The sequence below is a fragment of the Ochotona curzoniae genome, unplaced genomic scaffold (genome assembly GCF_017591425.1).
Source record: "Ochotona curzoniae isolate NIBS_2020 unplaced genomic scaffold, NIBS_Ocur_1.0 contig_908, whole genome shotgun sequence".
Taxonomy (NCBI): Eukaryota; Metazoa; Chordata; class Mammalia; order Lagomorpha; family Ochotonidae; genus Ochotona; species Ochotona curzoniae.
In genome coordinates, this window is record NW_024466607.1 from 27,053,128 (window position 1) to 27,077,492 (window position 24,365).

The 24,365-nt window shown below is 41.4% G+C and overlaps 1 protein-coding gene across 2 annotated transcripts in view; it reads right to left on the reverse strand.

Moving 5' to 3' along the window:
- The window catches only part of ADAMTS9 (ADAM metallopeptidase with thrombospondin type 1 motif 9), a 147,058-nt gene that overhangs the window by 71,227 nt on the left and 51,466 nt on the right, over nucleotides 1-24,365 (reverse strand). For both annotated transcript variants that reach the window (XM_040995061.1, XM_040995062.1), the window contains 10 exons: nucleotides 22,404-22,585; nucleotides 22,176-22,312; nucleotides 20,636-20,753; nucleotides 20,304-20,399; nucleotides 12,005-12,171; nucleotides 11,782-11,911; nucleotides 10,400-10,526; nucleotides 5,133-5,343; nucleotides 4,533-4,697; nucleotides 2,541-2,705 (listed from right to left, as the gene is read on the reverse strand). In XM_040995061.1, the coding sequence (XP_040850995.1) occupies nucleotides 2,541-2,705; nucleotides 4,533-4,697; nucleotides 5,133-5,343; nucleotides 10,400-10,526; nucleotides 11,782-11,911; nucleotides 12,005-12,171; nucleotides 20,304-20,399; nucleotides 20,636-20,753; nucleotides 22,176-22,312; nucleotides 22,404-22,585 (1,498 nt within the window). The remainder of the gene's footprint in view (nucleotides 1-2,540; nucleotides 2,706-4,532; nucleotides 4,698-5,132; nucleotides 5,344-10,399; nucleotides 10,527-11,781; nucleotides 11,912-12,004; nucleotides 12,172-20,303; nucleotides 20,400-20,635; nucleotides 20,754-22,175; nucleotides 22,313-22,403; nucleotides 22,586-24,365) is intronic.

Consider the following 24,365-nt stretch of genomic DNA (forward strand, 5'->3'; position numbering starts at 1 on the left):
ATAAAATAAAAACAAAACTGGAGATATATTGTTGGGTTTTAAAACATTGCCTAATGATACCATACAAACGGCATGGTAGAACACTCCAGGAGCTGGAAACTGAAGCAACTGTCCAGGTAACCAAAAATGGAAAAACACTGCAACCCAACAAAAGGGCTATAACCACTAGGTAAATATTTCATGAGCAAAACCTGTTCAAATTTGGTAAGATAGCATCAAAGGAATTTCTAATTCTTCATTTGCAATAATGTACATTTTTCTCCTACACACAGAATGTTTTCAAAGAAAGACCTTATGTTGGGCTACAAAACAAATCTCAATACATTTAAAATGGGTGAAATAACAAAATGAAGTGAGGCAATGCACTAGTCACAGAAAAAGAAAGTGAGAAATTCAGGAAGAAGTAGAAATTAAATAATAGAGAAGAAATCACAATAGGCATTAACAAAATACTTTGAGATAAATGGAAAACAAAACAAAAAAATTTGTGATATAGCAAGGGCATATCTTACAGAAAATTTATAGCTGCCAGTAACCACATTAATAAAGAGGAAAGATCTGATAATCTAAATTTATATCCTAAGGAACTCGAGAAAGAAAAGCAAGCCAAATCCCAAATCAGGAGGAAAAAAGGAAATAACAGAGATCAGACAGGAGATAAGTGAAACAGAGGAGAAAATAATACATAAAATAAATCAACACACACAGAAATTGGTTTTTGAAAAAGGTGAAAAGAAAAAAGGAAAAGACAAATCTTCAGCCAAATGAACTAAGACAAAAGGCTCCATTACTAAAACCATTATGACAACTATCTAGAGAATTACCAGATTACTATGATTGCTTCCATGCCAAAATATTAGATAAACTACTGAGAACATGCAAATTACCACACACAAGCCAACTCCCTAGAAATGCACAAATCATAAAAATTGATTCACAAGGAAATTAAAAATATGAATACAGCAAGAAGTAGAGAAAGTCAATCAATAGTTCAAAATCTTCAAGCAAGGAGAATACTAAGACTAGACACTGGCAAATTCTACTAAGCATTTCACAAGTACTAACACCAATCATTCCCAAATGTTTCCCAAACAGCCTGAAAAAGAGGAAAAAACATTTCCTAACTCATCCTGGGAGGCCCGAATTACCCTGATATCAAAGATACCATAATAAAACTGCCAACCAGTCTCTCACACTCCAAAGGCAGGCATGTGAATGCAGTGGCTAAGCCTCTGCCTGGGACAGCCGCATCCCATGTCAGAACACCTGTTCTCACTCAGCCACGGTTAGCCACTGAGACTAGGCATGCTATGAAACGGGCCTGACTCTGAAAAGTGTCAACATTCACAACAGACACCGTTGAGTACAGTAGCAGAGCTGCTTCTGTTTCTGCATACAAGTTTGGAAATGAAGACAGGGGCTAAGGCATTAAAGTGGCTGAGCCTTGTCAGGGGAGGGAGAATCTTTCTTTAAGGGATTACGTAAGTGGCAGCAGACAGCTGCTCTGCTTCTGCTGGGAACTTGGAGTGCTGTGCAAAGTGTAGTAAGCATGCCTTCGCTTCTATATTAGGAAGGTTTCAGTTCCAAGAATAGTGGCTTCTGAAGTCCAAGTCCAGCACGGACTCTCCCTCTTCCCCTACCCTTCTTTTTTTTTTAAAAAAACGTTTCAGTTACGGAAGCAGGTGTTTAGCCTGGCGCGTAAGACGCCCATGTTCTACATCAAAGTACCTGGGTTCAATTCCTGGCTCCAATCCTCAATGCAGCTTCTTGCTAAGGCAGACCCTGGGAAGCAATGGTGATGACTACAATAGCTGGGCTCCTGCCACAAACGTGGTAAACCTGAACTGAGGACATATGTTCCAGGTTTGGCTTTCATGGACCCTAACCAGAGCAGGCATCTGGAGGAGTGGACCAGCAGATGGGAGCTTCTATCTCCGCACTCTGCATCTTGACTGAACACATACATACATAAATGAAATGTTGAAAGATTTCAAAGGATGATTTAGGCAAAACTTGGAAACCTACAGACCAGAGGACTCAACAAAGATTCTTTTGTAACACCATAACTCTGCACATGGGATGTATTCAAGGGTGTTTGAAGAATCTGACTCGTTTATGAGTGAGTTTTGGGTACTGTGAGGGTGGGATCCAAAACACCACTTTTGAATCTCAGCTCTGGCTGTGGCAGCCTATCCTGAAAGAGTCCCATGGAGCTAAGCAAGATCACATCCGCCAAGCACGAAGACTGCTGAGGATCTGTTCAAGCCCTGGTGGGCTCAAGCTATGGTCGAAGCCAAAGCATGATGGAAGGCAGGGGATTGTACAAGAGGAGGCGTTGGCTCCAAGGGAAATTGGTGGAAACTCTTGGAAGGCGACATGGTGGCTGAGTTAGATGGGATGGACTCAGCATCCTGGTGGTCCAGTGTGTGCCACTGAGCACAAGCAGGGGACCCAGAGTCCCTCCCCCTGAGTGCCCCTCGGCAAGCTCTCTTCAGATAAGAAAGAAAGAATGCAGTGAAGAATCTTATCATGCAAAATACCTGTCCCCAGGGCCCCGCCTGCCAGGACGCACATTCCGGCTGCTGACAAGTCTGCGTGGAGGCTGGCTTGGCCTCGGGGTCACAGATTCTATCGTTCAATCGATCTTCACCAAACTGACACCAGACTTGGCGGTGCTTATGTCCTTTTCCACAGGTGACCAAGCACTGTAATACAAAGCAGAGTCAGTCAGGGCCACTTCTGATCAATGTGTGTGGGGTTTCCGGGGACTATTCATCAATTAGCAGAAACACAAGTGTTCTTTTCCCACACAATGTGCAAATACATGACTGCCGAGCCTTTTCTCCTTTCTTCACTCCTCCCTCTCCCTCTGTGTGCTGTTTGTTCAGAGCAATTCCCACCCTCTCTTCATCTCTTTCCTTTTTCTTCCTCCCTTCCTTCTTGTTTTGCCTTTCCCTTCTTTATTTTCTTGCCTCTGAACCAGTTTCAAGCATAAAATAAACTGAACACACAGAACCGTGCTATAAAACCCCGAGAAACAGCACTCATGGTTTTCTCGCCTAACAGTTAAGTGTGGGGATTGCTGAGTCAGATCAATCTGGGTGTTAACCCCCACAACCAAGTCATGTAGTTCTCTGCACCTCAATGTTCTCATCTGTGCAATAGAGACAACAATGGTGCCCAATGCTGAGGATTGTGGAAATTAAGTGAGAAAACTCCAAGCAAAGGGCGCAGTTCCATGTTCACTGAATGAACTGAATACAACCATTATTGTCCACACTTGTTGAGAATTTGAGAAACTCAGAAAAAAATATACACAAGAAAACTATAAGGAGCCAAAAATCTCACTACTCAAGGACACCCAGACCTACTTTTTGTTTTTGTTTTAGTGGTGTGTATCTGAGGAGCTCTGGATCTCACTGTATTTACAGTCAGATCTTTCCCACCTTCATTTTATTTAGTGTTTTTGCAAAGAGTCCTGCTTAATTTAAAATAATGCCTTTACTGGTATTAACTAAGTAAAATTTAAACCTACCACCTTCTTTCATCTTTTATGAACTAAATACCAGAGTTTAAACAACAGTAGCTTTGAATCCAGAACTGAAGCACTAACCTAGTTAGTGTGTACTAGTTAGCACTAACCTGTTCATTTGTCCAGGATGGGAATACTGTTAATCACATATACTGTTACTGATCCACTCTTCCAAGGCATTTAACAATAGCCTTCTCAAATATGCATTTTATTTGATGCTCAAAGGAAACAGACAGCAGTAAACTCACATGAATGAAATAAAGGCTCAGAAGGAGTGGCTGTATCAGGGACACATTTGTTCTTTCGCCCATATTCTTGGCTTGACCCACAAAAAGAACACTTACCTTCCTCTTCCCTCTCCCCACCCCCTTCCAATTTGCATTTGGATCCTCTTCATGAAGGTAGAGATAGTTGAATCCTATTTGAAAATCTTTCAAGGCCATGGTAACACTGAGCTATGTCAATAGTGAGGACCATTAAACAAGCTCTACTGAGTTTCTTTTGCTATTCTGGAGCAACCCATGTTAAGCACCATATAGTTTGCATGGACTCAGCAGAGCAAAGAACAAGAAAGGAGTAAATCCGAATGCTCAGCTTGGTCCTTTTGTCTTCATTACTGATTTTCCTCTAGCTACTAGATGGGTCAGATAGATCAAAGACGAGGGTCAAATTCTGTGTATGTTCAAGGTGAGGAAGGATGAAACGTCAGAGCTAAGTTAGAATGGCTCAAACTCCAATTTTCCTTCAATGACTTAGCAGAGAACTCAAAGAAGAGGGAAGGCAAGGAGACAGAACTTCAAGATTGCCAACAGAAGCTGCTCAAGTGGGTGATTCAGCCAGGTACAAGATGATATGGAGATTACCGGGTCACACAGTAGGTGGGGAAATGGAGTTGTTTCATCAAGCGGAGGTGGGAGAGAGGCTCACTAGGGTTAACCTTAAACAGAGCTTCCAACCCCTGGAGCGATGATTGAGACAAATGACAGCCTTTCTGTCTCACCTCTGACCATTCTCCTGATTTCCACTGCGGACAAGAGAACTCATTGCACCTCTGAACGGTCACTTTCTCCTGATGCATGCATTTGCTGTCATCCAGCACATCATTTCGCGTATTGACACAGATAGCCCTTCTCCTCTGAATTCCACCATCACAGCTTTTGGAACACTGGAAGAATAGAAAGTTAAAATAAACTAATGTTGAATTTCTTAGGAAACAGACTCAAAATTCTGGGGAGGCTGTCTTTTCTAACTCTTAAGAAGCAAATAATCCTAGCCAATTCTAATTGATATTTTGGGGTAATTTTTATGTAACAGGTTGATAGTGAAGTCATTATTAGCTCATTCGCAGAGGACACTGAAATTAGAAATAAACAGTGGCCTATGAGAAAGTGACTGAGATGTTCTACCACTTCCAGTTTTCTATCTGCTATACCCACATCAGACATTATAAATTAATCATGGTACCCTTGTTTGCAGAGATTCAGTGGGGCCAGGTACTATAAATCAACCACATGGCAGAATTCTAATTCTAATGTTACAAAGAGCCATTAGCTAATAAGACTTAGCTTGCAATACGATCTTTGAGTGAGAACCAACTTACATCAGTCCAAGCTGAATAGCGCCATCCACCCGTGTTACATTCTCCTGAGCACTTTTCCCGGTTGCTTGGTTTGGGGTGACTGCTGCAATAACTGTCATCCACCTTCTCGGCCTTCCCATCCAGCCTGCTGTATTTGGCACAGTAGATGTCTAAGGTGCGATAACCCAAGCCACACTGGGCACTACACTCACTCCTGCTCCCAACGTGCCACCTAGGCATAAATAATAGAGAGAATCCAACACAGATGTTAAGCTTTGAAAGTGTCTTATCTATACTCAACTGGTGGAAGAGTTGAGTCCTTTTCTCTTAACTTAAAAAACATGGAGCCCTATTAAGGAAACAATACGGAACTGATTGTCTTGCCCATCTTCCTGTAGTGCTTGAACCTTTTTACCCTAATTATGTCAAGATTGTAAAAAAAAAAAAAAAAAATGGAGCCCAAAGCCACAAAGAGTCATTGAGATTCAATTTTAAACCAGCATATCCATAGATTTTTCCATGGCTGCCAATGTCCATGGAAGCAGTAGAATGACAGTTAGAGATCCAGGCCTTGTAAAGATTCTCCCCAGACACTCCAATGTGAAAATCCAGTAATAACAACAAAAAGCTGGACGTCAACAGGGAAAAAGAAAACAATGTCATTTAAAAAGTCCACGCAATCCAGATTCATTGGATTTTTTTTTCTATCAAAGAACCTGCTATTGGAAACTCAACCTGTTCATCTGTGGATGTGAATTTTACTATAATAAAGTGCCCAATGAGCATCTTCTGAATTCAGCAAAAAATGTGTCACTTAAATTATGAAGTTAAATTACACTAAACTTCTGTATATTTGAACATAAATTCTTCTTAGGGATCAATCCCTGGATAATGCAGTTAAACACTTTAAAATGTGATTTGAATCTGTAAGTCTGTCGATTTTGTATCCCTAGTACCTAAAATGAAATTTTCTTGGCATGTAGGAGGTGTTCAGCACATGTTGATGAGTCATTTGAAATTTTTTACTGTCCTAGAAACATGGTCTACAGTATTCAATTAGCAAAAGAAAATGCTTATCTGGAATAGCTTAAATAAATGACTTTGAAATGTACTCGTTAGACTAAAAAATATCAAGACAATTGCATTATAGAATTGTTTGATTTTAGTTTTAATTGTGAATTCTCTATCGCTCCAAAATTGAGTGGTTTGCTGATTGCAAACATCCCAAGAGTTCTTCCACATAAACCTGTTCAGGAGAATTTAACAAATAAAAGTAATAGTTACTTATTTGTCATGAAATTTCTCATTAATGCTCCAAAGTGGGTCAGAGTTGACTATGGACAAGTAAAGTGGACTATGGATCATTTCCAGTGGAGTGACACCATCCTGTGGCTATTTTGTTCTACTCTGAAACATGGTAAAGGGGGGGGGCCTGTAAAACATTGTCTTATCTCATCCTGTCAGTTTAATCGAAGCAAACTCTCCCTTCCTGCAGGAAGTGAGGCAAAAATGTGGACCAACTCAACAAGTATCCGGAACTTTCATCTGGAAGTTTCTCTGACAGTTACATAGTCCCTGACATGTGAGTGGGGAACCTCCAAGAGTCAGAGGGAGGGTCATATAGTGAGTTATCTTTGAAATGCTTCTCAAAATGCTACCACCTGTCATTGTCTTTCTTTGGACAGTGTTTTCAACTATGGTGTTTTCTGCTGACGTAGTTCATTTCATGGGAACTGAAATAAAACTGTATTTTATCAGTGTATTTTAATAAAAAAAAAAGAGGACATTCCAAGCTCCATCTCCATAAATTGGAATTGAAGGAAAAAGGGGGAGGGTAGTAATTATGGGTGTGGAGGGATTGTAGGAATGAATGAGTCTAAGAAGTACTGAATTAAAGAGATTTCTGAATGGCAAGATTTGCCTAGGTCTTTGAAAAGTGGAGGAGCAATGTGAACACCCATCCATGCAAGGAGAAATGGGTGGTGCAGCTTCTACAGCACACTGGTTAGCAGTGGATCATCCCTGTAGAATTTGTAATCCACAGGCATGCTTTGGGAGGAGCTATTTTACAGTCTGACCAATCAGCCACAATATTTTCCTTGATGTGTGTAAGTTTTGCATAGAAGTTAACATAAGTCACAGTCAACATGACAGAATCCTTCCTTTAGGCGCACGCGTGTGTGTATGTTTGTTTTAAGGATCTACTTATTTATTTAGAAGGCTGAATCGAGAGAGAGAGTGAGAACAAATGCCTCTATTTGCTGGTTTTCATTCTCCAAATGGCCATAAGGCCTAGAGCTGGTCTGAAGCCAGGAACTTCTCTTGGGTCTCCCACATGGGTCCAACGAACCAAGCTCTTGGGCTTTCTTCCACTGCTTTCCCAAGCCATTAACAAGGAGCCAGACTGGAAGTGGAGCAGCCAGGACTCAAACCAATGCCATTCAGGATGCTGGTGCCACAGGCTGCAGCTTTCCCAGCTATACCACAACACTAGCCCCTGGTTTGTGTCTTTTTTAGTTTTTAACTTTGTTTTACTAACAATCTGCAAAAGCCAGTAAGACATGAGTTTGAATACTGACAAATATTGATGTTGCATTTAGTATTAAGCTTGCATATGCACGTACCTTCTTAAGAGGCTTTGCACGTGAACCCTAGAATTTATCTTTTAAAGTTTGAGTTATTTCTCTTCTGATCCATTGTATCTATTAAAAGGCTGTCTGCACCTTCTTCCCATTCATGTAACAGTCTGTGCTTTGCTAGCCTTATTCAGTCTCCGCAGAGTCAAGAAACAATCAAATGTTTCAAAAATATGACTTAATCTACATGGGGCAATTTAGAATAGTGCACTTGTCATGCCTACTATAAAAAATTAATTTGTATTCTCTAACCATGCTTAAATATTATGTTCACAAAAGCAGTAAGTAGAAAACCACATGAAATTCATGAGAGAAGTCCCCTGCAGTTGAAGCTCTTTCAAACTCTATATGCTACAGCAAAAAGGTCCTCAATATATGAAAAATTGTGCAAAATATAGGGAACATAAGCATCATCACAAACTAAACTGTGGTTCTTATTGGAATCTGCTCCGTGAAAAATGTTAGTTTCTCAAATAACAGCTCAAAAATTAATCCCTATTCCCAAATTGGTGCTTCTTGGCTAAATGTGAGATAGGGCTCTTAAAGAAGCAGTAGCTTTTTAATGGTCACAGTCTATCATTCAAAGTGCTCTGCAAAAAGTTGTCTGCTTTGCCATCACAGGGGAGCATAGTGCTGCAGGTAGAATATTCTGTGTTTGCATTGCTCCTTTGAGTCCCATAAACCCCTGCCTGATTCAGCCAGGGGAGAAATGACAGGCAAAGGGAGCCAAGTAGGGCAGGGAAGAGGGATACAACAGAAAACTTGAGGCAATTTTTCCATTTCATGAAGAAAAAAGTTACACAGAATAAGATCCACACACAGTTTTCATCATGATACCTGAACTAAAAAGGAAAACAAGCATAGGCATTTGGCCCAGTGGTTAGAACACCCACACGTTATATCAGAGTGGCTCACTTCAACACAAGTTTGACTCCTAACTCCAGCTTCCTTCTAATGCTGACCCTGGAAGGTTGCTGGCATGGCTTACACAGCTGCATCAACTAGACATGAATTGAATTTCCATCTCCTGGCTGTGACCCAGCCTAGGCCTAGCTGTGAGGGGAATTTGGGGATGTAGACTCTATTTATGCCTCTCAAATTATCTCTCATAATGTGGGTGTAGACACACACTAGCTTCTCTCAGTCTCTCTTCTCCTAATATTATCAAATAAAATGGCGATAATATCAACACTTAAGTTGTAATATTGGTTGAAGAACTAATTACTAACTGCATCATAGCATAAGAACTAATAGCATGTTAACTATGTCAAAAGGACATCTAGTGAAAATAATGATAGATAATAGTTAATTCTTAGGAAATGGTTGATTCTGTTATAATTACTTTCTGACCAATGCAGGATAATTTGATATGACACTAATCTGAATATGTCATTTTCCTCCATTTATTAATGTTTGCCTCAAGGAAATTTGCATATCTGCATATTTTTCTCCAAAAATCACTAATTTACTAACGACATCTTTCTGAAAAGATCTTTTAACTAGTTTAACTCAACTGGCTGAAACAATGGGTTTACATGGATCCTTCTTAACACAGAAATAAGGCATGACATAAAGTGACTGCCTTTTACTATCTTTTTGTTATTGTTGCTTTTTAACAATGACTTCTATCAGTGCTCTTTGGGCAAGCCAATGAGCAAGTGAATCAATGACACTGGGTACAGAGGAAGTGTGATCAAGTGGAAAGATACGGACTTTGAAGTTGGAGCCTCCAGCTCCGGACTGGCAGCCTTTAGCACTGGCAGCCACTATTAGCCCTCCCTTGACTCCCATGACAAACATTACTAATGGATCACAGCACTTCTTTTTGCTACCAAGACCTCAAGAGGGTGTTACACTCTGTACTGCAGCACCAGAGGCAGCCAACACCACTGGAAAGGATTTGGCATGGTGCTGAGGAACCTTCCGAAATGCTTGCATATTTACTTGGCTACTTAGGAACGGTGAGCGCCACACATTCTACCCCACGTTGATATTTTCTCCTCCAGCCAAGGAAGATAACACAGCAGCTAACTTAATGCACTGAACTGACATACAGACAATACAGTGAAACATGTCTCCTTCAGGTTACATCTGTTTAATCACAATACTATCAAATTTAGAGGTAAATGGGAAAGCTTTACAATCCTCCACTCATCCACTATTTCCTGCCTCAGGTTTCACACTTGGTTGAGAAACTAGTAATTTGTGCATAGATTTTCTTCTTGCTCCTTCCATTCCTTTACCTCAGCACACCACACGTTCTGTGTGCATAATTCTACTGGGGAAGATCTACTTGGGGAGTTTTTCTTGTCTCTGTTGACTTTCCAACCAAACTTTTGTACAGGATGTGACTCAATCATCAGGCTAATATCCACTCAGCAAGTTGTGAGGATCAAACAAGAAGGTTTTGGGCAAGTGCCATACTCTATTAGCTATTGTTAATTCTTGTGAAAACAAGAAATCTACACTTGTGTGTCTTGGATAATTGGTTGCAGGGGGACAGAGAATTGGCTAAAGTTTTTTCACTGGGTCACCGGGACGGGCAACTAAAGATCAATGCTCCGTCTTCTGACCCTCACATACTGAACTCCTATAACATCTCTCAACTCAAAAGCAAAGACTACAGTGAAACAAATAAATAAATAATCCCACCTCAGGTCACAGTCTGTGCCGCAGGCTTCAGTAACAGGTCCCGGTTGGGGCAGCCGATCACATCTCTGATCAGAAACGGGAAGCTGATCAGATTCCCTTGTGCAAACAGGTTTGCGCTTCCGCTCCCCTAAGAATGGAAGAGAAAAGAAGACTCAAAAGAAGCAATCTAGTTCACGGCTCTGCACACTAGAGTGTCAGACGTTTTCTCTGGAGAGCTAGACAGTACTTACATACTGCTTTGTTGGCCATGTGATCTCTGTCACACACACAGATGAAACAGCTGGGGTAGCTGTGTGTCAGTAACACTTTGCTGAAAACAGTACATAAGTGTGGGGGAGGGTGGTACAGTGGATTAAGCTGCTTAAGCTACTGTTTCTGAAGCCTGTAACCTTTACTGAAGTACTTGGCTTGAGTCCCAGCTGTCCTGCTTTCTATCCAGCAGCCTGCTAAGGCACCCTGGGAGGCAGTGGATGATGACTGCAGTGCCTGGGCCCTTGCCACCTGCGTGTGAGACCAGGCTGGAGTCTGGTTCATAGCCCTTTGGCCTGCACCAGTTCTGGTTATAGATATTAGGAGAAGAACAGATCTTTTCACTTTGTGTGTGTGACACTTTGCCTCTTAAGAAGATGAAAATAAGTAAATAAATAAACAAACAAATAAATAAATAAATAAATGTAAGGGGAAAAGTATATGACAGGGCCCCGTGGCATGGCCTAGCAGCTAAAGTCCTTGCCTTGAATGCACTGGGATCCCATATGGGTGCCAGTTCTAATCCCGGCGGCCCCACTTCCCATCCAGCTCCCCACTTGTGGCCTGGGAAAGCAGTCGAGGACAGCCCAAAGCTTTGGGACCCTGCACCCGCGTGGGAGACCTGGAAGAGGCTCCTGGCTTCGGATTGGCATAGTGTCGGCTGTTGCGCTCACTTGCAGAGTGAATCTTTGGACGGAAGATCTTCCTCTCTGCCCCACCTCCTCTCTTTGTATATCTGACTTTGTGATAACAATAAATAAATCTTTTTTTAAAAAAAGTATATGACAGGCTAATGTGGTTTTGTGGCTATAGTTTATATGTAGAGCTCTAATTCTGACAAAACAAGAAAATATCAGTAACACATACTATGACTGCTTAAGCTGTATCTCTGCAAAAACTCAAGTGGCAGGGGCTGATTTTGCCTGTCTCTGCACACTGGGCATAAATTTCCCAAGATGTAAAACCAAACAGATCCCGAAGCTTTCTTGCCATTCCTGATGACCAGCTGCATTGAAAGAAAGGTTAGAGGACATACACAAAAGGACTCATAGGTTGCATGTGTTTGGCTGTTCCTAAAACCAGATTTCACCAAACACTGCAGATCTCCCAAAGCTCAAACACAAAGCAGATACCTTGGCAGGGTCTGCTGCATGGCTGCCATGGCCCATGACTGTTCCAATAAAACTGCTGAGGCTTATCATCAATTGGAATATTAAAAGAATAGCGCACGTCAGGGTTGTATAACTTCCCCACTGACAAAACCTGCAAGGTGCAGACAAAACAGATAGTAAGTTTTTGCTCAGGGGAGCCCAACGGGGAAGGGAGGTGGTTACAGGCTTAGGGTCAAGTTTTTACCTGAAGCAAAAGTTCTTGTTCAATGCGATCTGTGGAGTTAATTCTTTCCACGACATTGTCGGATCCACTGTACTCGATCATAGTATTCCCAATACGGATTTCCCGTTTGGACATTGCAACAACAAAGTCTCCGTTTATTAAGAAATCACCTTGACTGCTTGCTAAAGCTGTAGATGAGAACAGAGAGTTCACTGATCTGCTGTCAGTGGCAGGCTATTTGAAATAGGAAGCAAAGAGTCACAAATCAAAGGATGAGGACTTGTGAGCCACAAAGGCATCTGTTCACAGGCTAGCTTTGCTTCACACCAGCCGCATGGCCTTGATAAATCAGCATCCCTTTCAGTCTCTACTTCTTTTATCCCAAAAACGGAGGGAAAAAAAAATCTACCCATCCTGGGACCTGTGAAAAGTAAGTGAATACAGCGATTACAGAATAACAGGGACTTGTCATGCAAACTAGAAGTTTGCTACCCAGTTAGAGCACTACAAATGCAAAGTGTCATGGCTTGAAAACATGTACAAATGAACTGCACACTTATAAAGCTGACTCCCACACAAATCACTCCAGATTTTTTAGAATTGGTTGGGCTAAGTGAATCTTTTTTTAAGTCTTCTCTGACAGATGTTCAAATAGTAAGACATACACTCAAAATCATTCTGAAACATCACCTTCTCAGTGGGATCTGCTGTGGTGGCTAAGCCTCCACTTGGCCCAGAGAAGCTGTCCCCCAAATACACATACTGTGTCATTCCCTATCTCACTTGACAGAGGATGGTGAAACTATGAGGAATTTGTAGAAAGGACAATCAAAACGTGCTGTGGCCCTGCCTTGCTCTTGCTTGATCTCTGGCTAGGGTGAAAGGCATCTGTCACGTTGTAAGGATGACCACAAAGCCTAGAACAGCCTCTTGCAAACCAGAATGCTGCGAACAGGCTTTCTGCCAAGTGTCTGAATGAGCCATCTGGGAAGACAGATCTCTGCGGCCTCAGGCTAACTGCTGGGAGAGTTAACAAATGTCTCACCAATCTCTTCTCACAACGGCTTCTTTCAGATCTCACAGTGGAGCAGCAATGTACCACCCTATTTATTATGATTGCACTAGAACACGTAATTCACAAATTTTTCTCAATGGCTTTATTCTGCATTCTAAAAACCTTGGCCTGACTTAAATAAAAACACAATTTGTGGAATGAAAGATAACATGAGCTTACTGTCCTATTTCTGGATTCACTAAAGACAAAATCTCAGGCTTATCCTTTCTCCTTTAGTATTTGTTATTAAAATTGTTTCATTAGAGGTGGCACCACTGATTTACACCCAGGGGGTTCCATGAGGATTCAACCAATTGTGAACTAAAAATGAAATTAGAGGGCAGGTGCTGTGGTGTGGTGGATTAAACCATGGCTCAGAATGCCCATGACTTATCAGAGTGCCAGCTCCAAGTCCTAGCTATTCCTTTTCTGAACCAGTTGCCTGAGAATGCTCCTGGAAATTAGAAGATGATTGCTCAAGTGCTTGAGTTCCTGCCACTCATGTAGGAGATGCGGATGGAGTTCCTGGATCTTGGCTTTGATCAAGCTCACCCTGACTATTGCAGCCATTTGGTGAATGAGCTACTGGATGGACAGTCTCTATGTCTTACTCTACCTTTTATATTTAAAAAAAAAAGTCATGATTCCTACCATGTTTTGCCTATACTGAATATGCACAGACTTTTTCCTAGGCATTACCTGCCTCCAATAATGTAGTATAACAGTGTCTTACATAGCATTTCCATTGTATTAGAAATTGCAACTAATCTAGACGTATGACTCAAAGTATGCAGGAGGCTGTGTGGAGGTAATATACAGATGCCACACCAGCTGATACAAGGGACTTGAGCCTCTGTGCAATCTGCTGAATCCAACCCCTTGCAGATATTGATCAACAACTCCACTGCTTTCTTCCCCTGGGACCACTGCTCCTTCAGTAACGAGTCCTCAAGACTACTGGGCTTGATATGAAACAAGTATTCAACAGATCAGTATCACTGAACATTTCAGTCCTAGCTAGAACACTAGAGCAAGATTCCCATGTTGTTTCTGTAATTTTCTCATGATTAGCCAATCTCAACAATAAGGGAATCTTTGACACCAACAGATCATGTATTCCAGTAGTTAATGGGAACAAGGAAGTCTATCCTGGGAATGGTAAACAGATTTCTAGCAGTTGCCAAAGTCAATGAATTACAATGAACTGCCTGAGGAACCCTGCAGACCAGGAGTCCCTGGCAGCACCACACCTCTGTGTCAGATGGGGACTGACCAACACATCTTAAGCATTTTCTTGGTCCTAACCCACCGTTCATTAACCATTCTACTGATACAAGTGATTCACTGTCCTCCACCAAGAAGGCACGATTCAGTGTCCATGTAGAAGAGGTCCTGAGGATTTAGACAAAACAGGCACTGTCCTTTATGCAGAGACTAGAGGGCAGAGTGGAAGCACTGACTATTGTGATTCAGGGGCGGGATCCCCATTCCCGGAGTGAGACACCCCATGCCATGCGACTACTCTTTCCAGGATTAAGGGTTAAGCACACTGACTTTGGTACCCTAACTAGCACATAATTTAGCAGAATTTCCACTCATATCAAGCCCTTTGGCTTCAAGAAAAGAATAAAATATCTTCATTTGAAATGACTGGGAAGGGTATGGTGATACAGGGAAAATGTAGCATTAATTAAAAAAAATACCTTTTAACTTGTTGACTTAAACTCCATCAATAGTTTCTATTGTTTATTGAAGATAGGTCAAATTCCTCAGCATAATTCTCTTGTAACTTCACAAACCGTATTCTCATCTATCTTCCCAAGCTCCCTATTCCTTCCCATCACTAAAATCTAAATTTTTGGTCCTATACCTCCCCAAGTCAGCCTATGTATTTCTATTTGGAGGCAATAAAGTGGAAGGGCTCAGCATGTGGTATCTGCAGTCACACCAATAATGATTCCTTCTTTCCATGTTTGTGAGATGGGATAACTAGTCTCAGTTTCTTCCTCTGTATAATAGGTTTCTTATGGGATTGCTTGAGGATTAAACACGATTACAAACACAGGTTTTAGCTTCTGGTTCCTCATAATGCCTTCACATACACTGCCTCCTTGTTACATCTAAATGAGGCAGGATGTGCTAAAGATGACTAATTTATGGGTGAGGAAAGCTCAAACGAGATTATTAATTTCCCATGGCCAGGTGGCCTCTAATCATGGAAATCTGTCTGCAGGGCTTGCTAATCACTAGGATTTTCCAAGAAAAGAGTCAACAAATGTTTGTGAAACATCTGTTAGATGAGGGAGTGAATTCATGCATTCTTTCCATTCTATACAAATAGAAACCAAATAGGTTACATGTTTTTAAAATTTTAAACTGTTTTGCTACATGGCATGAGTTTTTTTTTTTTAAGTAGGGCAATTGTCTAAGAAAAAAAAATCACTTCTGTAAGTTCAAGATTCTAATCCATAGTAGGTGCTCCATTGATGTTGAAAGAAAGAATGACTGATTGCACCTGACATTCATGACAAGGAGACTTGAGTGCTTCCGGCTCAGTGCCCGTTTCCCAGTCAGCATAAGCCTCTGACAACCTAGGCTTGCCTGCAGCTCCTGCAGCGCCAGAGCCACCAGCCATGCATGATGCAGAAACTTCAATGGGTCACTGACTGGAGATAAGGTTGTTTACGTGGCACTTCAGGTCTCCTAGGCTGCTCCCTCATGTGGGTCACTTCCATGGTGACGGCATGATGTGCTGTCAACATAATCACCCAGTTCCCTCAAGTTACAAGTTAGTTACCCAGCTGATATTTCATTGAAAAGAGGGAAACAAAATGTCACATACCAGTTCTGTAAACTAAATGATAATCAAGCTATGCTCACATTCAACAAGCAATGGCCTATTCTGTGTGAATTCTGGGGGTCTGTTCCAATAATCTCCAGGCTTCCTCTCTTGCTTACCCTGACTCACGGTATCTCACCTTTCACTGTGAGTGCTTTACCACAGGTCAATGTTGAGAGGATTGAGACAACAAACAATATAATACTGAATAACGTAGGAGACTGAACAATTGAAGATTTCTCTTTGCATTGGCCTTGGTGATGATATGGCCCTAGACATCCCTGCAGTCAAAAAACGAAAGCACATTCCTCTTTTATCTTGCTCTGAATTGATTCCTCTCTTCCCACTGCCACAATTAATCAAGGGTTAGGTGTCTTGAAGACAAATAAGTTTCACACACACATACACAAAGGCTAGTTTTTCAGGCATGGTGGCCCTGAAACAACTTGGCTATGACCCACTAGGAGAGAGGAGTGTATGTGAGGGAATGACTTTTGCCAGAGCAACTTTCTGCTCCGGTACCTTGTCAAACCAATAGTTTACTGAAAACAACAGACTACTGAGAATCCTCTTACTAATGCGATTAGGGGAGCTAATTTCCTGGCTGGTTTCCCTACCACTGCACCCATCACAGAAAAGTTGTTAGCAAAGCCCTCTCTCTTGGAAATTGCTCCTTACCCAAAACATGCAGAAGGCACAAAGCTTGACTGACCTCCAAAAACTGGTTAAGTAAGGATGAAGATGGCCCAAATGGGACAGTAGTGACTTGACCCATGTGAGCCTCAGTACAGGCAGTGAAACCTTCTCGTAGTATTTGTTGCACCTTACTTAAATTTACACATCCTAGTCTTGATGACATCATCAAATTCTTCCTAACTTCTTAAGTAACCATGGTGAGGTCCAAAGGTCTTGACTTTCACACTCAGTTGACTGTGACTGGCATTCTGTGCTGGTACACTTTCCATTGGCTTCCAGAAGAACCATGTTCTCATGCCAATAGGTGACTTTCCTATAATATTCTATTAAAGAGTGGGAGTGCTTCAGGACTGCCTTTTCCAGATGACACATCTTTGTAATTTTGTTTTCACTACTTTACAAAGAATTTAAGAAGCTGGCAGTGAGGTCTTGCCTGAATTCAGATGCATGGTGAGGGCTAAGTAAGTGGAATGGAACTGAGGGCACTACTTGAAGTCATTATTTTTCCAAGAAGGGAACAGAAGAGAATCCTGTGACCTTTGGAGGGGGAGAACCTTTGGTTCAATGTGGCTGTAACGTCTTACAAAATTCAATGATAAAGGAGGTAGTATGCAATACTGTCTGGTTTATTAGGAAGCAGGAAGGAGACAGCGGTCACATACCCACATTTACATCCAAGTGCATGAAGAAAAACCTTTGGTGCACTTTGTACAGCAATAGAATAAGAAATGTGAATCCCTCCAAAGTATCATAACAATGGTCTCCAAGAAGTTTGTTAATTATCTCATTCAGACATTCAGAAGAAGGGTGAAAAGCTAATGCAGCCAAAGTAGTTAATCTCAAGTAGGACTTTGCGGCATTTGAAAGAAGGGATCAATCTATATATCCAAGGTAACCACACTCTCCATTAACTGCACAGAAAGTACTCAGCAAGGACAACATGAACAATATCTGTTCAGTAATTAAGCAGCATTTACTTGACACAAGCTGATAATGTAAAATATGGCCCTGACCTTAAAACACTTGTGAGCCCAAGGATAAGAGGGTAGTCTTCTCATCTGAGCTGATGTTCTCTGCATTCTTTGTTCAGGTCAAAATCTTGAGTTAGTGATGTACTACTCTGGACTCCTAACACTGTTGAGACTGCCTCTGTATTCCAAATTCGACCCATCAGCAAATCTTAAGAGAACTTCAACTTTGAGATGTCTGGAGCCTGGCCTCACACTATTAACACCACTGATCCCCTTGGAGTCAAGCCACCATCATCTCTTGTGGATTACTGCAAAGCCTTCCTTATGAGTGCTGCTGTTTCTCCTCTCTATGTCCTGGCCCTACCATCTATGCTCACTGTACTAACCAGAGGGTGTCTTTGATGACAAAAATGCAATGACATCATGTCATTCCTCAGTCCAAACGCTCCAGCAGCCGCCTACGTCATTCAGCATACATGCTACAGTCTTTGTAACTTTGAAATGGTCCCACATGACTTAGTTTTGTTACCAGTTTAATCTCCTTGAGGAGCTCACGTAGCAAGAGCCACACAAACCCCTCTCTGAACAATCTAGGCATGCTGCTACTTCAAGGCAATTTTTAGTGGCCATGGGGCAAGCGTGCAGTACATTAAGTCATTGTTTACAATGTTGATATTATATGCAAGTGCCAATTAAAGCTCCTTGATAATCCACACAAGAGACCCAGATGGAGTCCTGGGATCCTGGCTCTGTCCTGGCTTAACACCAGACCACTGAAATTATTTGTATAGTAAACCAGCAGATTGGGGATCTGTGTCTCCCCTCCACCATGTCTTTCAAATAAAGTAAATATATCTGTTAAAACTGCAGTGGCTCTTTCTCTAGATATCTTGTTATCTCTTGCTAAAATCCAAACATTTTACCGTGGAGTGGGAGTTTAGTCTGGTGGTTGAAGGCAAAGTTTGGGATGCCCATGTGCTTTATCAATAGTGCTTGGGTTCGTTTCCCAGCTCTGGTTGTAACTTGGACTTCCTATCAAGACAGGCTCTGGGAGGCAGAAGGTGATGACTCAACTAGTTGAGTCCCTGCTACTCATATGAGAGAGTCAGATGGAATTCCTGGCTCCTGACCACAGCCTGGCCCTGTGCTGGCTTTTGTGAGCACTTGGGCAGGGAATCAGCCAAAAGAGAGTTCTCTGTCTCTATTTATCTATATCTTTCTCCCATTACATGTCAAATAGACAAATATTAAAACAGAAGTCATGCAATAAATTTTAAAATATTAGTTTTACCCACTCCACTGTCACTGCACTGTGTACGATGTCTCAGTGGCCCTTGTGCTGCCCTTATCTATTACAATGCCCGTCACAGTCTGGGTGTCTAAAGCTTTCTTGTCCATTAACATGCTGCTGTATATCTATCCTATCTCATTAAAAAGCTCCAAGACACTAATTTTTATGATTTTTTTGGTCTGTTTTGCTCATTATGCCTGAAATAGTATCTGGCACATGTGAGGGTACTTTGAAGAATTTAAGGAAAACAGAATTAAAATGTAAGTATAATATATCAGAAAAAAAAGCTTTGACATCCATACATTTAAGCGGTCTTCAAAGAGTCTGACAAAAACGAACATTATAAAAAAAACTATGTGCCCTTTTCAAGACTTTTTTACACCAAAATTTACTTACTTTTCTCATTCTGTTTTTTTTCCCATGAAATTTTCAGTAATCCTGACATTAAGTAAGTAAATCAATGAACAAGTTTTGGTATGTAATAGAAATGCCATAATGGAGTCATGTGTAATTTTAATTACACTTGGCTGAAGAATTACTGTCTATTGATACAATTTTAAGTAGGAATTTCAAAATGCAGATATAAGCTCTCAGTCAACCAAAAACTACTTATTTACTAACTCAGTATGTCCAACTGCTTGAACTAAACCTTTACAGAAGCTGTGTTCATTTGCATAAAAAGAATTTTTATCTGGTATACGAAAGAGAGCATATTCATCTCTTTTTAAAATTGAACCCCTGGCTAGATTGCCCTGATTTTTTTTTTCTTCCTCCATCACAGACAGGCGAAGTTTAGTGGCACAGGGTGAAGCTGAATTCCTTTCAATCTATACTCCATGGGTCCTTAAAAACGGCAGTTGGGCAGATCTCCCACTCATTTAGGGCAGCTTTTGGGGTCATGAATTGAAATGAGTCTGCAGGGAGAAGAGTGTTGCAAGCTAATACAAAGTCACTGGTATGCTATGGTTTGACTATAGGAACCAGATATGAATGAGTCAAGTAGTTAAACATAAGGCATAATTAGATAGGAATTAATTCTGAGAGAAGGATGAGGTGTCTATGTAGTGACTTTGAGGGTTATTTTAGTAAATGTGGGGAAAATAAGTGCCACTATTGATCATTTGGAAGAACCAGGCTCACGGAAACACTGATAATATAAACTTAAGTTGACAAATGTCTCTAATATCCTAAAGTCCAGTTATTCTCAGGATGGGTTTGACTACAAGATTTTACACCAGATCCAGAGGGTAAGTACTTTCAAAACATTACTTGGGGTTTGACTATTTTGTTAGAGCCAGAGTAACTTCCTTGAGCTATAATCTTCACTATTTTTTGAGCACGGATGTATGAAAGATCAAATAACAAATGTTTAGATGGACTTTTATAAGAAGCTATGATATCAGAAAGCTGTGTATGCACAAGAGGTGATAGACAGATTCCTGCACAGGGCAGGTGCCATCCCAGCTCACCCAAGTAGTTGTCATCCTCCGACTTCCCTGAGAAACTGTGCTGCCGCACGTCGATGTTTGTAGCACCGGCCGGAATTCGGACCACAATATTGTAACCTGAAAAGAATTGGGAAGACATTCAGTATCCTACACGATGACCCACTTCCTCCAAGTACAGAATTAAAAGGTGGGCAGCAAAGGGATATAATACAACTCTCACTATGAGAAACCTTACAGCAAGAAGGATAATGTTCTGTAACAAGATTGATTTTACACTTGACAACGATACTTATTCATATTATATGCAAGTAACAACTTTGAAACTTCTTCTGTTTGTAGCTGCAGACTCTTACCATAATGTACTGTATTAAATGTTCCTGCCACTGTTTTGCATGAAGAATTATCGCCACCACAAACCCCACATTTATCTCTCCGGGCTTTTGAGTTTAAAACATGATCACATCCAGCTTGCTTTTAAAAAGAAAACATGAAATAAATGGTGAGTATCAGGGAGATGATAAAGCATTCAGTAATGTGTTTCTCTGAATTATGTGCATTCCACACAAGAAAGGGAAGTCCCTTTAAACTTGTTTGGGTTGGGGAGCGCCCATCAAACAGCCCTGTTATTTAAAACATGGGCCTAAGCTGTGTGCATCTGGACGCTGCCAGAACTGCAGACTCCCAGCAGCACCCCTTCAGATCTTTTGAACCAGAGTTGGCACTGGGACAAAACACTCTGGAAATTTCAACTGCAGGCTTAAGTTTCAAAACATCCATTTAGTAATAAGTATAGAAAATAAGAACAGTTGCACAAGAATGGAAAAAAAGGAGAGTGTATGAATTCTACCTAATTAAAATGTACATGGCTATCTTAGGGGGAAAGACATTGACCACTTGAGTCTATTGCTACCATAGAAAATAGGAACCCACAGTTGACACTTTCCAGTTGTTCAAGAGAAGCTGGAAAAATGTGAGTTAGCATGGGATCTCCTGTGTTTAAATACTAGCCATGAATGTAGAAAAAGCATGACTACATGCTGCCAATGGGAGGACACAGGACCCATCGAGTGCCTCTTCCATTTCCTTCCATTTTAATACGATGCAGCTGACTTGGCCCTGAGGACTCTAGCAATGACCAGAACATCAGAGCAGAAGCCACATTCTGGTTCACCTTGTTCATTTATACTTCTCTTGAGTGGATTGCCAAGGAAACCTACAATGTTGCTGTGAGTCAGAAAGTGGGAGAAGTTCCTGCTGACTAGGAACTCCAATTTGCCTTTGGACCATATACAAGAAATAAATACATCATCTCAGAGGCTTGGCTGGGGATTTCTGATTAGTGAGACAAATGAAATGGCACCAAGCCCTCAAGAAATCATTGTTCCGATGCTTTGCCCTCTGCCAGAAGTTTCTCTACTACCCTTCCAAGAATAATTCATAAGCATGTGTCAGGTTGAAAGTGACCGCAGCCAGAGTCACAAAGAGAAAGCAGTAGCCAGAAGCAAAGTGAGGAGAAGCCGGTTTCTCGCATATGCCATCTTCTGGAACTCAGCTATTCAATCTAGAAAATGCACTGTCAGGAAGCATTGGGGTTTGACCTTAACCACTGAGGTCACAGTAAAGGAGTGTGTGTGTAAATTACTCTAATAAATCTGCCAGGGGAGGTTTCCTGCAGACTCCTACTGGACATGATGGGGGAAATCTGGGGCAGTAATTCTCAAAGTCTGGCAGAGTGAGATCAAATCTAGATGACACTGATGCTAGTCTAGGGTCCACATTTAAAGAACCACCATGTAGGAGATGGTGCACAGCTGCTAGCACTTGCTGTTCCACAGGAGTAAGCTACAAACCACAGTTGGGCAACACGGTGAAAAAAAGTCAACTGGGGCTTACCCGGCAAAGACCTTGGACACAGATGTCATTCGTGTCCTGGCCACATGGAGTTCCATCTACCACTCTGTCTCGGAGCTGATAGTAGGCAGTGTTGCCAGCCACTCTGCAGAACAGTTTGCACCTGTCTTTCATCAAAACTGAGGAAGGGAAATGTGACACAGGAATGACTCTTATGGCGGACCCACACAGCAGGGTGCCCTCCCCAGGACCAGTCCCAGATGCACTTACTTCCACTGTACTTGGGGACCCAGCGCACATTTGGGAGCAGACCATTGATGTTAAAGTGCTTCCCATCAAAGTGAGCACACTGCTCATCCCGAAAGCCTTGTTTCTGCTTGGGACATGGTTCTGCGTTGCATGACTTAAATTTCATTCTACGTCCAACACAGTATTTTCCACCATTTTTTGGCCTGAGAAAATGCAAAGAACATACACACTGTATTATAACATGTTTCTGCTTCATTTATGACTGTCTTACAGGGAAGCAAATATGAGGTAGCTGAAAATAGAACAAAGGACTCTGAACTTGGGGTAGCACCCTCCCCTAAACACTGTTAAATGTATACCTGGAGAAGCTGCTCAAATGTTGGAGGCCCATCTCTTCATCTGTAAAATGGATGTAGCTATCTCATTAGGCTGCCTTGGGGATCAAATGTCTGCATATACCACTTCAAATATAAAATTCAAAGCTTGAATCTATTGAATCTTTTTTTTTTTTTTGGCCTTCTTTCTTATAAACATCTGCAGGCCTTCAATTTAAAAAAAATACCAGGTAAAGGTTTTAATGAATACTTGGATTGCTTCCTGTCTATCCTTTGTGTCTGGATATCAAGGTGTATCAAAAGTTCATGGAAGACATTGCTCAATAATGTTTATTTCGGCATGGAATAATTGGAAATCTATAGATACGTGTAGTCTTCAGCAAGCTCATCATTCTGGAAAATCTGTGTGGATTTCCAAATTTCTTTGGACTAAAATAAACTCATAGTTTTGCTCAATTTTCCATGACCTTTTCATAGTGTATATGCAGATGAACACACATGAGATCATCAAAAATTTGCTACCTTCTACAAAAGGAAAGAAATATGCCTACATTGTGACTGATTTAAAAAGGAAAGCAGGAGAGAATGAATGCACTGGTTTCATCACCCTCAAGTGTGACAGAAGTATGGCATATGCCTTGCCAAGCATTGCAGTGCAATTGTCATATTGGCATACAAATGCTGTGCACATATCTTCCAGATGTGACCCAGACTGAGAGAGATAGTATGTCTACCAGCACTTATCAGCTAGCCAGGCTCATCTTGGAAATGAGCAAGACCATAGAATCAGGCCTCATTAGACAGCTGGGATTTCCTAAATACCCAAGGTCTCTAAAACTGAAAGATAAGGAGTCAGCTCTTCTATTTTGCATGAGCCTTTCAGAGTCACCCAGACTGGAGGAAATGATTTTCATTTTGGGGAATGACCATAAGAAGCGGTAAGAGCTCTGGATTCAGACCTGGGCTTCAATTCTGACACTCCTCACTGTGTGGCCTTGGATTGCATTTTTAACCTCCCTGAGCCTCTATTTCACCCTTCTCTAAGACAAGTGCACACAAATGATGGGAAAAAATTAGTTACTATGATACATCCTGTGCCAGCACCTTACAAACTTATCCACTATGACCCAGCCATTGGTTTGTGTGTGAACTCTCATCTATATGGTTTGCATTTAAGAGGCAGGACACAAGGGTTTCTGAAGTGCAAGGAAGGTGCTCCTTGGAAGATGTTCCTGCTGCTGCCACAGATACACTCCTCAGAGTGAAGGTCTGTAGAGCAAGCTTCAGAGTGTGGGCCTTGCAGTTGCTAGCTAGGGGATATGTAAAAACCTTCCCATGCAGAACAGATGACACAGTGTACCTGAAAGAAGGAGCAGCTCAGTCTGATAAATATTTTTCACAGACTACTAGAATGAAGACTGAATTTAGGGGTGCACAATGGCATATAAAATAGTACTTCTGTATATGATTTTTCATTCTATCAAGTGCATTGTGCACTTGCCAGCACCTTTTCAAAGCTTGCTCTAAGATAACATCAATGAGGCACTTTTCTATCAAGTCATGGGAGATTCAGAGAAGTATGTGCTTTGTCTGAGGTCACAGAACTAATGCAGGACCTTGGTTGGGACTGTAATCCAAGTTTTCCAGG